Source organism: Ipomoea triloba, chromosome 7, assembly GCF_003576645.1.
Source record: "Ipomoea triloba cultivar NCNSP0323 chromosome 7, ASM357664v1".
Classification (NCBI taxonomy): domain Eukaryota; kingdom Viridiplantae; phylum Streptophyta; class Magnoliopsida; order Solanales; family Convolvulaceae; genus Ipomoea; species Ipomoea triloba.
In genome coordinates this window covers 3,464,727-3,478,987 of record NC_044922.1, presented here as the reverse complement: position 1 = coordinate 3,478,987, position 14,261 = coordinate 3,464,727, and the positions used below count along the sequence as shown (strand labels likewise).

The 14,261-nt window shown below is 34.4% G+C and overlaps 1 protein-coding gene across 1 annotated transcript; it reads right to left on the bottom strand.

The window, feature by feature from the left end:
* Window positions 1-5,089: 5,089 nt before the first annotated feature.
* LOC116026277 (polygalacturonase-like) lies at window positions 5,090-6,803 on the bottom strand. The gene is made up of 4 exons (XM_031267756.1): window positions 6,667-6,803; window positions 6,279-6,587; window positions 5,660-6,175; window positions 5,090-5,568 (listed from the first exon to the last, which is right to left on the bottom strand). The coding sequence occupies exons 1-4, from the start codon at window positions 6,781-6,783 to the stop codon at window positions 5,278-5,280; spliced, it is 1,233 nt and encodes a 410-aa protein (XP_031123616.1). The 5' UTR covers window positions 6,784-6,803; the 3' UTR covers window positions 5,090-5,277.
* Window positions 6,804-14,261: the final 7,458 nt, after the last annotated feature.

The window sequence follows — 14,261 nt, the reverse complement described above, 5'->3', positions numbered from 1 at the left end:
CCTTTAAATAAAAGAATCATGCTTCATTCACTTGAATAATTCATTTCGGAGCATTTAATTGTACGTACTCTTGCTATTGTTCCCAAAAGGTTGAATCCCCAACCTCAAGGGCCCCATGCCCCGGCCCGACAAAGTATCTGAGAGGATGTAACTCAGCTGAACACAGAGGTTAAACCTTTGTTTACTGTGCATAAGGAATTTCCTTCACTTTGAGAGGTTGCTCTTATACTATCCGAGACTCGATCCCGGATAATTATTTTTACACCTTACCATTGTGACCAACTGAGCTGCCCATGCGAACTAATTGTACGTAGTCTTGTAGCGAAGAGCGGGCAGGGTGTTTTTAATGCCTTTTTAAGAGGAAAATACAATTTTCTCCAAATTATTTGTACCCAAATTTTGTTTCGAATATTATTTGGCCTAATTATAATGTTTCAACTTTTTTTTTTTGAACACTTTTAAGTCCAATCTTAAATTAATCAGATGGGACCACAAGGTTTGATGAGAAAAAAATTGTTGCAATAAATGCAGAGCTTTTAGCATTAACTTTAAAAAGTTGATAAACTCACTATTCTGAAATATAATAGGAAATGCAAGTATCATTTTCCCTTTTAACTAATTAAATTTTATTCTGATTGCATTAAGCTGTGTGTCTGCAGTTAGAAGTTTAAGGCAATTTATAAGTTTGACTATTTTCTGAAAGTAATAAAGGATTTTCTTTGATTTACGGACTATTTAATTTGAAGTTATGCTTTGGGTAAAATCAATTAAGGCATGTGTTTTATTTCAATTAAAAGGCTAAGCCAATAGTTGGATTGCACATTTATATTTATATATTATATTGTTCAAAAGGTCACTCATGTCTAATTGTACGTACTCTTAGTAAAATGACATCGTATATAAGTTTAAACCTCAAACTTAAAAGTTCTTCGTCGCTGGTCTATAGACCTCCAAATGCTTGTACGCTAGTGATAGAATTCGAACCCTGTTGTTGCTGCTAGTAAAACAAGGTTTATAAACTTATTTTTAGTTGGTTATGTGTACAATATTAGTTTGTATATTTATTTATATTTATAATTAATTATTTTACTTATTTTGATTATGATTTCTATTTACGAAGAGATTATTTTTTTACTAAAATCTATTTCAACTATTAAATAATTAATTAAAATTAAAATTTCTATATGTTTGAACACATATTTTATTCATCACATGTGCATTTGAAATATTTTTTATTTAAAGGATCTTACTTTCCTTCCCCAACAACTGAGAATTCAATCTGATGATGTAAAGATCATCCATATTGCCAACAAACCATAATTTCGTCGCAGGAACTAACGTTATTCATCGGTCACTATCTTAAAGTTTAATGTCTCTTTCAAAGAACCGCTCTCACCGATCAGTTGTTGCTGACTTCCGTGGACAAACTATACTGTGTACGTACCGGAACCAATGTGTTCATTTTTAGTATATTCAAAGTTTATTTTTAAGATACTAAATATTCATTTGTAATGTACAAAAGGTTCATTGTTAAGTAGGATGTATATTGAAAATGAACATTGAATAAATAAATTTGTAATATACTAAAGATGAATATGTATGCCAGTGGTTCACTTTGTAAAATGAAGGGTCTTATTAGTTAACTAGTTACCACACGTGTATTGTGCGAATAGTCAAATGTCCAATGTGTATTTTTAAATTAGTGTTTCAGAATTTATCAAAGTATCCTGGTGTATATTAATACAAAATTATCAAATTTTTCATTAAAGTAAATATTTCAAGAATTCATAACTATGACCTGTGACATAATTTTTCATAAAATTAACTGGTGCAATAGTAATTTTAGAGGGAAACACCCTCATTAGATAGTATGTACCCAATCATAATTTTTGCAACACAAATCCCTATTAATCAGTGTGATCCATGTTTTCTCTTGTTGTCACTTCCGCCAGAAATGAATTCTTGATTTAATTAATTTAGTCTCCTGGTGTGCTTCACTGCAATTTTAGTGCCTTGACTTAGTGCACATTCAAAAACAGAACCAAAATCCTCCTTTTCAAAAAGACAATGATAATAGGCATAGTTTCTCATATGCGTTGAATATATACTGTAAACAAACAATTACACAAACATTTTTTTAGTTCCCATCAAGGCTAACTTTATTGGCTCTTATTAGATCTGTAAATATAATTAACTACATAAATACTGATTCTTTCTAAAACCTTATTTAAATAGTTTTAATTTGTAAATTATTTTATCTATTGGTATGACTTAAATAAATATTGATTATTATTTTAAAGAGAGAATTGCGCTCCCCCCCTCCCCTTTTTTCCTCCTAAATCGTTCATGTATCTGCATTAGCCTCTCAATTATTTTAAAAGTAGCGATTTCACCCTAAAATGGTCACCATGCTTTCCCTTTCCCTATAATATATCCTCAGTGCACTATTCCACTCATATAATGCAGTATGTAGTATAATCCTCTAATCTTACAAAATTTTCATTTCAATTTTGTATGATATGAAAATGGCACTATAAAAAAACACGGAAATAGCGACGAACAAATTTCGTCGCTAAATAAGGAAAATCTGTCGTTAAAGCGTTTAGCATGGAATTCATCCGTCACAAAACTCACATCGCTAGAATTTTACGAAACATTTATTTTCGTCGCTAATGTTAGCGACGAACATTTCCGTCACTAAACGAAAATAATCCGTCGCTAAATTTCTTTCGACGACGAATTTGATGATGAAATTTGTGAGTGGACAACCACAGAATTTTTTGTCGCTACATCTAACGACAAACCTTCCGTCGCTAACCAACAAAACATCCGTCGCTAAAATGTAACAACATTTAATTTTATTTTGACAACATTAGTGTCACTCTACTTTTAATTATTCATTATGATATACTCCATATGTTGATTCAAAAATTATTGATTAGTGAAGAATGATATTGTATTAATTTGTTAATTTATTGTGACAATGTCATAGTCACACTATGTTATTTATTTGTGACAAATGATAGCTCCAAATTAGATATTAGTGGCAAGTAAAGTCACAACGGTAGGTTTATTATGTTGGCAAAATGTTGTTACAATAGTTTTGCTTGTTATGACAAGATCAATTGTTGTTTTTTTTTATTAATAGTATAGATAGATTACGTTGTACAAAAGAATATGTATTGTATTATTACGATTAGTAATTTTAATTCATAATTGTAATACGGATAGGAAAGTAAAAAAGAATATATTTTATTAGGAATTGTATTACCACATTTTAATTTAAAATTGTAGTACAGATAGGAGTGTTTTGGAGGGAAAGTGAAAATGGAGGATTTTGTTTTTATTAATAGTATAGATTAAGACTTAAAAAAAAATAATTTGTTAATATTAATATTAATGTTACCAACATTGACTTAAAATTATCATTATAATATTTACAAATGGTGTCTACTCGATCGTTTTTGGATTTATTCTGATTACCACATATAACTAACAGTTTCAGTTTCAACCGTAGGTTCATACCTTTTTTTTTTTTTTTTTTTTTTTTGTAAATTATATTTACATACATACATACATACATACATACATACATACATACATACATACATACATACATACATACATATATATATATATATATATATATATATATATATATATATATATATATATATATATATGGTCATAATTAGGTGTGGCCGTCCCTTAACATGCGGTTAATTAGTGCGGCCGCACCACTATGTATACAAATATACACCACTCAATGTTAAAAAATGAACCACACAAATATGCATCATTAGGTACGCATCACCAAAAAACACACCACTAGGTATGCAAATATATACTACACAGTGTTAGCAAATGCACCATTAGGGGCAGGAGAGTTATGGTGCACTATTTTGGGTGTGTGATATGTTTTTGGTGTTTTTGTGTATTTTCATTGTGGTGCGTTTTCTAACAGCATTTCTTAACATTGAGTGATGTAATAGTCAAAATTCAACCATTAATATAATTTATTTTTTTTTCCACTTCGAAATTAGAATCGACCGATTTGAAATTGGAATCGACAGTTCTGATTACCGATTTTATTAAACCAGAACTGAAACCTTATATTTATTTATTTTTCCACTTCGAAATCAGAATCCACCGATTTGAAATTGGAACCGACAGTTCTGATTACCGATTTTATTAAACCAGAACTGAATACCAGTGTGTTTTTACTGGCCAATAATTACAATTTTGAATTAATACTGTTTGTCATCCGTTATTATATTGTGGACCGCGATCTACAATGCATTGATGCTATAGTTCATCTCAAATGATTCTACAGTTGTGTTGGACGGATTATTTTATTTAAATAATTAGTCTAGATCTTAGTTCTAATATAAAAAATTTTAAAAACTTATTTTCCACCTTAGTACAACATGTCAACAACTTAAAATAAGAAGTAAACAAGAAAACATCATTTCATTTAATTGAATAGTCAAATAGGAAATTTATAATTGAATACTTTGTGTACATGTAGTAATTTATAATTTATAATTTATGTACATGTAGATGACATCAATTCATTTAATTTCTAATTTTAACTTTGGTTATAATTTATTTGAAAGTTTACTGCATGTAGTAATTAAGGATATTCTGATTACATTCGCAGCTGATTCTTAGCAGGGAAAGTTTACGGCAAGTATTTTTCATAAAGGATTGATTGAAATCAAAATCTGCTTTTTATAAAAATGTCTACTATACATACATGTCTTAGTAAGCAGCCTAGCTTAAACCAATCATGCATGGGCAGCATATTGGATGGACTTTAATTTGCCACAAGCTACACATACTTGTTTATTTCTATCAATACTTAATATGGTATGAAACTCACACAAAATTTTTCATTTGCAAGTCACACACAATAAAATAAGACGACCATTTAGGGTCATGAAGACAAATTTAGGAATTATATATATGACATAGTTGAACCATTTTAAATAATAATTAATTAAGATGACTCAGGCTTCACATTTGAATTAGAATCAAGCAAATCAAGAGTTACAACATCCACACGTAATATATCATAAATCAATTGTAGTCATTAAGGAAATTCTAAATAAGTTCTCAATTGATTCGCAGGGGAAGTTACATAACTCCTTATTTCTAATTACAAGTTTCATAAAAGAAATATTACAAAAAATAAAATAAAAGACCACTCAAACACTCACAAAACTCCTCTAGTAATGGATCGGAAGAATATACGAGTAATGTAATTTTTTTTTTTAATTAAGCTGGCTTAGGAGCACCAGCAATTGGAGCACCAGCAGCTGGCTTAGGAGCACCAGCGCCACCAGCGCCACATTCCACTGGTGGAACCTGCTTTCCGGTAAGCTTAGGTTTCACATTTGAACAAAGAGATTTTGCAGCTCCTCCTTTGAAGGTCAAATTAATATCACCAATTTCAACTCCTTCACATGGCACCCCACTGCTACAAGCAAGGATCACTGCTTCCTCTGTTGCAGAAGTACCCTTTATGTTCTTATAGCTTACTTTGCTGATCTTTACTAGTGATGGTTTCTACAAATAAAAACAAAACACGCTATGTTTTAATAAAATCATCCATCATCAAGGTAGTCTTAGAACAATAGGTAATGTGTGTGTTATATACCTGTTTTGAGCATTCGTTATTTGGGCAGTATTCTTGATCAATCACAATTGGGTTTTTGACATCTTCCATGTCTATATTCTCATAATGAATATCAGTCACGACTCCAGGATGAGAATTAGGCCATGTTTTAATTCTAACACCGTTATCTGTACCAATAAATTTAGAGTCTTTAACAAAGACACCCTTCACAGGCTCTTCACCAGGGGTCTTGCCAAGGCTCCCCACACTGATGCCGTGTCCCGGCCCACATGTAACACCAGTGATGTGAAGGTTTTCTAGTCCATCCCCAATGGATATGCAATCGTCTCCGGTTCCTATAACAGAATCTTTGACTGTAACATCAACTATTTTTGCAATATGAATTCCATCTGTATTGGGGCTATCAGCTGGCGCTTTAATAGTGAATTTTTCAAACGTTAAGTTATTGCCACCAAAAACATTGACGTGGAACAATTTACTGTTTAGAGTTGTTATGTCTCGAATAACAGAATTTTTCATGAAATTGAAGCTCAAATTCTGTATAAAAAAAAAATTAGTTAGTGAATCCGTAAAAAAATATTCTTAATTGTTTTATATATTTATAAAATACAAATATTACAGTGGATAAATTTGGACTCACATTTGGCAGCTTATTACTTTTAAAACCTTTGTCTTTAGCAGCATAAACTTGTACATTTCCTTGACCATCAAGAGTGCCACCACCAGAGAGTGTGAAATGATCCATGTATTGAACGGTTACCCATTCCTTTTTGCCGTCCATATCATTAGGATTAGCAGGGGCCTTCAAAGTAGCCTCAATTTTAAGCTCGATTGGGGCTTTGCATGGGCCCGCAAGTAGAACTTGGGTCATTGGGTATGTGCCTTTTGGGATCACAATGGTACTGGGAGTTGTAGCCGCACATGCTTCTTTCCAAGCAGTCAACAATGCCTACGCCATTAATTTTGTTTTTTCATAATCAAATATGATGATATATATGAACCTAGAAGTGTTTATTTAAATTACTTACCGGGCCAACATCTGCACCAGCTTTTGCAGGAACTTTGATATCAGCACTTTCCCCAATATGCGCCAACAAGAATAATACAAATGTGAAGGCACAATAAATTATTGTATCCATTTTCATGGTTGTTGCGTAGATTTTAGTATTATTGTTTTTACTTTGGATGATTGATGTAAGATCTTAACGTTAAGGCATTTATAGTGTTGTTAAGTAAACTGATACCCATAAAAGTAGTTAACTAATGCTTCTTACTTTTTCTTTAGCTATTTTTGTGTGGTTTTAAATATGTGGGTGATATATTTTGTAGTTTTATTTTTTTTTATTTTTAGATGTTTCCTTCCGCTATAAGGAATATTTAATTACATATTAATTATTATATTTTTATTATGCTATATATTCATACCTATATATATTTAAGTCTTTACGTACTATGCATAGTTTTTAACTACTTTTTTGCTTAAATAATTTTATTATTATATTCATTGGCTAATTGTTTAGCTGGATATCATTTTGGCTCTAGTTCGCCAAGGGAATTTATCGGGATGGTTGAAAAGATATGTTATACCCACGTATTTTCTAATTATTCAAAAATCAATCTTCAAATATTTTTTTTTTCAAAAATCAAAATTTGGTGCAAAAAATTTATGAAATTTCAAAATAATTGACTTTGTGAGCATATGAACTTATTAATAAAACTTATTAAAAATAAGACAACTGTTTTTACTACAAACCACCATTTTAACTTAAAATGATTTTATATATTAAAAATAAAAAATAAAAAATAAAAAATTATAGAATTATAAAAAAACTGTCTTCTAGTCTATAAATAATAAAAATAATAATTATAAAATACTACCGCATTAGTTTGTTTTGGAAAACCAACGTTGTATACTTGTATCTTTAGATTTGAAATACGACATCGGTTTTGAAAACCACCAAAGTTATATCTTTGAATATAAAAAATAAAATCTATAATCTATAATAATTCTATAAAAACAAAATTTTCAAATTTAACTTCCTGCCCAAAACTTTCATATACTATTAAGGTTGCGTAATATTGTAAAATATATGGCAATACAATTCCTATTCGTATTACAATAGTACATTAAACTATGACAATATAATTCCTAATAAAATATAATCTTCCTTACTTTCCTATTCGTAGTATAATTCTAGATTAGATTTACTAATCTTAATAATATAGTACATATATTTCTCTGCAATGTAATATATATTATTAATCTATATCTATATCTATACTATATATTAATAAAAACAAAATCGTCAACTTTAACTTCCCGCTCCAAAACACCCCTATACTATTAAGGTTTGCATAATATTGTAAAATATGATAATACAATTGTACATTAAAATATGGTAATACAATTCCTAATAAAATATATTATCCCCTACAGTTCATATTCATAATACAATTCTAGACTAAAATTACTAATCATAATAATACAGTACATATATTTCCCTGCAATGCAATCTATACTATTAATGAAAACAAAATCGTCAACTTTAACTTCCCGCCCAAAACACTCCTATACTATTAAAGTTTGCGTAATATTGTAATACAATTGCTATTCGTAATACAATTGTACATTAAAATATGGTAATACAATTTCTAATAAAATATATTCTTACCTTTTTTTTTTTTTTTTTTTTTTTTTTTTTAAAAAAAAAAAATTTTTTTTAAAAAATTATTCTCGGGGTAAAAAAACCCCGCCAGTCGTACAAGAGAAATGTGAGAACAGAGGGTGGTAAGGAGTTGAGGGTGAAAAAAAGAGAGGGAGCTAGCAGAGAGCAACCAAAGTTAGCTAAAGAGTCTGCAACCATGTTTGTTTCTCGATAGGAGTGAGCGACTGAAGCTGACCAAGAAGAGAGCAATTGACGGATATTGGTAACAGATTGACGGACCTTCCATGGAATCGGAGCATCATTATGAAGGATAAGATGGACTAGAACCGATGAATCAATCTCAATGAGAGTTGGTTTTCGTGCAACCAAATCACACCATCTCATGGCGAAGTCGAGAGCAAGTGCTTCGGCTTCCAGCGCAGAAGTAGCTGAAAGGGGAAAGGATAAAGCAGCAACAATGGCACCATTAGAGTTGCGAAGGACAGCGCCACCTCCACATGAGACCGAGGAGAAGGCGGCATCGGAGTTGAGCTTCAATCTGCCAGAGGGAGGGTGATGCCATTTAATCCAGAGAGTCCTCTTTGGTTTTGGTGCAGTGAAAAAAGCCACCAAGCCAACGTCAATAAGTCTTCGGTCAGAGGATTTAGTGGACTGAAAGGGATGAGCAATGGAGAGATCAAAGCATTCCTTTTTCACTTCTTGAATAATTCTATCATGGGAGAAACGTCCCCCATCATGAATCAAAGTATTATATTTCTTCCATAAGATCCATAGAATGAAACAGGGCATTAAATCTCGGAATGTAGCTGTAACATTGCTCCAGCCTGTTTCAGATCTTGTCGGTGGATCTGCTAACCACCAGACATGGCAAGCAGATCGTACTGAGGAGACTAGTGTAAAATTAATATCCAGAAGTGCTGCATAGTGGTTCCAGATTTTCAAACTGCATGAACAGCTCCACATACAGTGTTCAAGGGAAGCACTCTCGTTCCAGCAGAAAGGGCACACTGATGGTTGGTGGAAACCAAAATTTTGAAGACGATCAGGGAAGGGGAGATGGCGGTGAAGTAGTCTCCACATGAACACTGAAATTTTTTTTGGAATATTTTTTGACCAGATGTGTGTTGAGGACAAGGTGATGCATCTTGTAGGTCGAAAAAGATTGTAAGCTGTCTTAAAGGTGAAAGCTCCTGAGGAAGAAGGTTTCCAGATTATTTCATTTGCAAGAACAGTTGTGTTGTCATCTACTGTAGAGGAAACTGATTTCATGCGGCGCCAAGTGATTGAGTCAGAATATCTGGATGGTATGTTCGGGTTTGGGTGCAGGGCTCTCATATAATCGCTCCACAATGAACCACCTTTTCTGTATAAAAACCATAATTTTGCAGCAAAGGTAGATTGTAGTGCCGACAAAGATTTAAATCCCAGTCCTCCTTCAGTTTCTGGGAAGCAGAGTTTGGACCAGGAAGCCCAATGTCGTTTGTTGCGTCCATTGTGAGAACCCCAATAAAAGTTGGCCATTCTTTGTTCAATAGAATGGATTGTTCCTTTAGGGAGTTGAATGGAAGCCAAGGAGTAGAGCGATATCGATGAGAGAACATGTTTTATAAGAGTGATTCTGCCGCCAGGAGAAAGAAGCTTTCTTTGCCAGCCTTGCAAACGCTTGTCGATCCCATCAAGAATATATTGATAGTAGCTGCATCTATTTCTTCCTTTGAATAAATTTATTCCAAGGTATTTGAAAGGGGTAGAGGATCTTTGCATACCCAACTCGCGAGAGATTGTGTTAATTCTGGTAGCAGGGGCAAAAATAGAAGTAACAAAGAAACTCTTGGAGAAGTTAATTTTCTGCCCTGATGCATGTTCATATCCTTGAAGGGTGGATTTCAAATTCTGTAAGGATTTGCGGCTACCATTTGCAAAAATTAGGATATCGTCTGCGAAGGCCAAATGAGAAATGATCGGACAAGCCAGAGAGGAACTCTTGTACGGTTGAATAATGTTGGTTCCGATCTTTCTGACTAAAGCTCTTGATAGACCTTCTGATGTCAAAATGAACAGCAATGGTGATAGAGGGTCACCTTGTTTAACTCCTCTTGAAGGTTGGAAGAAACCGCTACTCACTCCATTGACGAGAATTGAAAAACGTGTGGCAGCGAGATTATTCATAATCAAATTGACAAAGGTAGGAGAGAAACCAAATTTGAGCAGAAGAGCACGCAGGAAAGGCCATGCAACACGGTCAAAAGCTTTCATCATATCAAGTTTGATTGCTACATTACAACCGCGACATCTTTTGTTGATTGATTGAATCAGTTCCATAGCCAGAAGAATATTATCCTGAATTGATCTTCCTTTAACAAAACCAGCTTGTTCTTGAGAAATTAGTTTTGGGAGAAAGCTGCGCAAACGTGTTGCTATGATGCGCGTGAAGATCTTGCTTACAAAGGTGCAGAGAGAGATTGGTCGGAAATCAGCAAAGGTCTCGGGGTTTGAGTTCTTCGGAATGAGGACAATTTGTGTACTGGAGATTGCTTGGGGTATTGGTACACCTGCAAAAAATTCTAGAACAGCTTTATAAACATCCGTTTTGATTATATCCCAGCAGCATCTAAAGAAGAATCCTGAAAAACCATCTGGACCAGCAGTGCTATCTGGGTCTAATCCCCAAATGGCAGTTTTGACTTCTTCGAGAGTGACAATCGAGTTAAGAGAATGGTTGTCGTCTGCAGAGAGAAGCGGAGGGATAAAATCCAGAAGATCATTCATATCTGTGCATTCTTCTGCTTTAAATAAGCTCGAAAAAAATTTTACTGCCTCAGATTGGATTTCATGTTGCTCCGTAAGGATGATTCCTTCTGAGTTTCGTACTCCACAGATGCGTTGTCTACGGATTCTGTCTTTCACCGTAGTGTGAAAGAAAGCTGTATTTGCATCTCCTTCTCGAAGCCATTTTACACGAGCTTTTTGCTTCCAGAAAATTTCCTCTTGCTTTAAAGCCAGAAGGAGAAAAGCTTTTTCCCGACTGAGAGTTTCTCGTCTAGTCTCGTTTGGTTCTTCATCAAATCGAAGCTGAGCTTCAGAGACTGCTTCTTCAGCGGCCTTGATTTTATCAAAAATATTGCCGAAGGTCGACCAGTTCCATTCACGTAGCTTCATTTTGAGTTTTTTTAGTTTGAGTGTAAGAGCCTTCATTCCTTCTCCAATAACCGGTTCCTGCCAGATATTTCGCACAAGATCAAAAAAATCTTTATGGGTGGTCCACATCTTCTGAAACCTGAATTGTTTTGGGACCATCAGTTTAGCATTTGTTCCTGAGAAGATGATCGGTGAGTGGTCTGAAGTTGTTCTATTGAGAAGGACTCCCGTGACTCCCGAGAATAGATCTCGAAAATCTATATTGAAGAGAAAACGATCCAATCTTTTCCAAACATGACCCGCTGATCGGGTACCTGTCCATGTGAATAGACCTCCAAGAGTAGAGAGATCTAGAAGAGAGTGGGATGATATAAAAGATGAGAAGTCAGCTAGAGAATTTAAATCTGGAATTGCATTTCCCCTATATTCCGCCATATCAGCAATGACATTGAAGTCTCCTCCAATGAGAGTTGGATTTGGCAATGATAGAATGTTACTTAGTTGGATCCAGAGTTGCTGTCTTTCACCTCTGCTGTGTTTAGCATAGACTGCAACAAAGTCAAAATTGAAATTCCATGGTAAGTAACACAAACGGCAGTGGATAAATTGATCGGAATCCGTGATAACATCAAGATGAAAAAGGTCCAGCCAAAAAAGCCAGAGTTTGCATTTTGTAGAACAGAAGAAGGAGTTAAAGTTAAGGTTCCTTGCATAATCTTCAGCCTGAGCCGAAGAGAGAAAGGGTTCAGAGACAGCAAGAAGAGCAAGATTTTCACGTCTCACAATTCTACGGAGTCTTCGACGTGAAGAGAGAAGACCCCTGACATTCCAGAACATAATCTTCATTTCCAACGGTGAGGGAAAGAAACTCTCGAGAGGGATCCAGTAGCCAGACGAGTTGAGACCGAAGGAGTGCTTGAGGAGTAGTCTTTCCGAGGGCGACTTTTTTTTCCTGAGACCTGAACAAAACCACCAAATTTCTTCGAGAGTTTCTTTGAAAGGAGAATGCTATCCTTCTTCCAAGAGATGATCAAGGCATTAGGGATCGGTCTGGTGTCTTTAGTTTCATCGCCATCAGACCAGTGACCAGGAGATAAATTCATAAAGTTATTATGAAGCTGTTGAATACTGTGGTCGTCAATAAGAACTGAGCCTATGGTATTGTGGTCTGGAAGAGAAGGTTCGAGGTTCGGAATTGTTGGGTTTAGTTGGTTGTTTAGAGGAGGTTCTTCAGGATTAGTTTGTGTGGCTTCAGGATCTTTTTGAACAAGTTTTGAAGATTGAGGGGGATCAGAGTCTTCGGTCATTGGAACAATAACAGAGATTTGTGGGTCTTTCTTTTTCCAACTTTTCTGAGGAGGTTCAATAAAAGGGGGAGGGTGGCGGGGTATGTTCATCGAGAGGGTCTGTTCAGAATTTTGGTGGTTGGGTTGAGAAGTTTGTGCTTGAATATGTTTGTGGCACTCGGCTTTCATATGGCCAAATTTTTTGCAATCAAGACAATAATCGGCTTTCATATGGCCAAATTTTTTGCAATCAAGACAATAAACTGGAATGAATTCATAAATAATAGGTTGGGAAAAACCTCCGTAGGATCCATTATTTATCCAGATTAGATCTGGCCTTTGTTTTGAGACATCCAGCTCCACGCAGATCCTTGCAACAGAGGGGCGGTTGTGAGACAGAGTAGACGAATCAACTTTAAGAGGTTTGCCTATCAGATTTGCAATGGAGAAAACTGCTCTTTTATCTTGGAGATGAGCAGGGAGACCTTCTAAAGCAATCCAGACGGGGACGATTGGGGATTCGACATCAGGGCGGAAATCCGGCGACCATTTGAAGACTTTCATTAGGAAACCATTGATCATCCAAGATTTGCGAAGCCAACATCTTTGGAAGTCTTCTTCTCGGTCGAAGTTAAGAAGGAGGTGTTTCTGATCTATGAGACCAATCGTGTAGACTCCTCCAAAACCTATAGTTTCAAAAGCTTTGCGGAAAACTGCAATGGATGGTCGACCTTGGGGAAATTTTCCAATCAGAGCAAATTTGTAGCGAAGAGCAAAAAGTTCGACTTCTGCATCCGAAAAAGAGATTGCTGGGAGACCTTTGAATCTCTCTGTAGGCTTGATTGTGAAAGGATCAGTGGAGTTGATGGAGAGAATATCAGCGAAAGATTTGGCCAGGGTGGGGGTTGGGATGATCCCCTGCGGCGCTGCCATGGAGGGATGCAGCACGAGAGAAGAAACCCTAGATTCTAATCTAACACAAATATATTCTTACCTACGTTCCTATTCGTAATACAATTCTAGATTTAAATTACTAATCATAATAATACAATACATATATTTCCCTGCAAGATTGTGTTGCTACTACCAATGTTGTCTACAAAGAGGTTTTCAATAATGTGTAAATACAACTGGTGATATTATGTTTTTTTTCAAGATGAAAAAATTGCTATATATCTACACAAAAATATATCTTCCATACATATGAATTAGAATAACAATTGATTCCTATAACTGAGTTACTAGAGAACGAGCATATTTGCGCAATAACAATTGATTCCTATAACTGAGTTACTAGAGAACGAGCATATTTGCGCAATTTAAAAAAATCCTAAACAATGATATATAAATCTCTAAAGTTTCAGCACCGCATGGGTACATATAACATTAGCTATTAATTAAGTAATTATTGCTGGAATTCAAACAAGGATAACAGTAGAAAACATAATCGATCCAAAACATATCTTCAATTGCACTACATAATATTTGATGTTATAATTTATATAATATATCAATCCAAATATTCTTAATATA

Bases quoted from the DNA above. Each gene is read 5' to 3' on its own strand.
- LOC116026277 (XM_031267756.1), bottom strand. From the start codon at position 6,783: ATGAAAATGGATACAATAATTTATTGTGCCTTCACATTTGTATTATTC. The intron at 6,176-6,278 runs GTGAGTCCAAAT...TTTTTTATACAG, and splicing joins AAAGTAATAAGCTGCCAAAT to AATTTGAGCTTCAATTTCAT. The intron at 5,569-5,659 runs GTATATAACACA...TTTTATTTGTAG, and splicing joins ATAACGAATGCTCAAAACAG to AAACCATCACTAGTAAAGAT.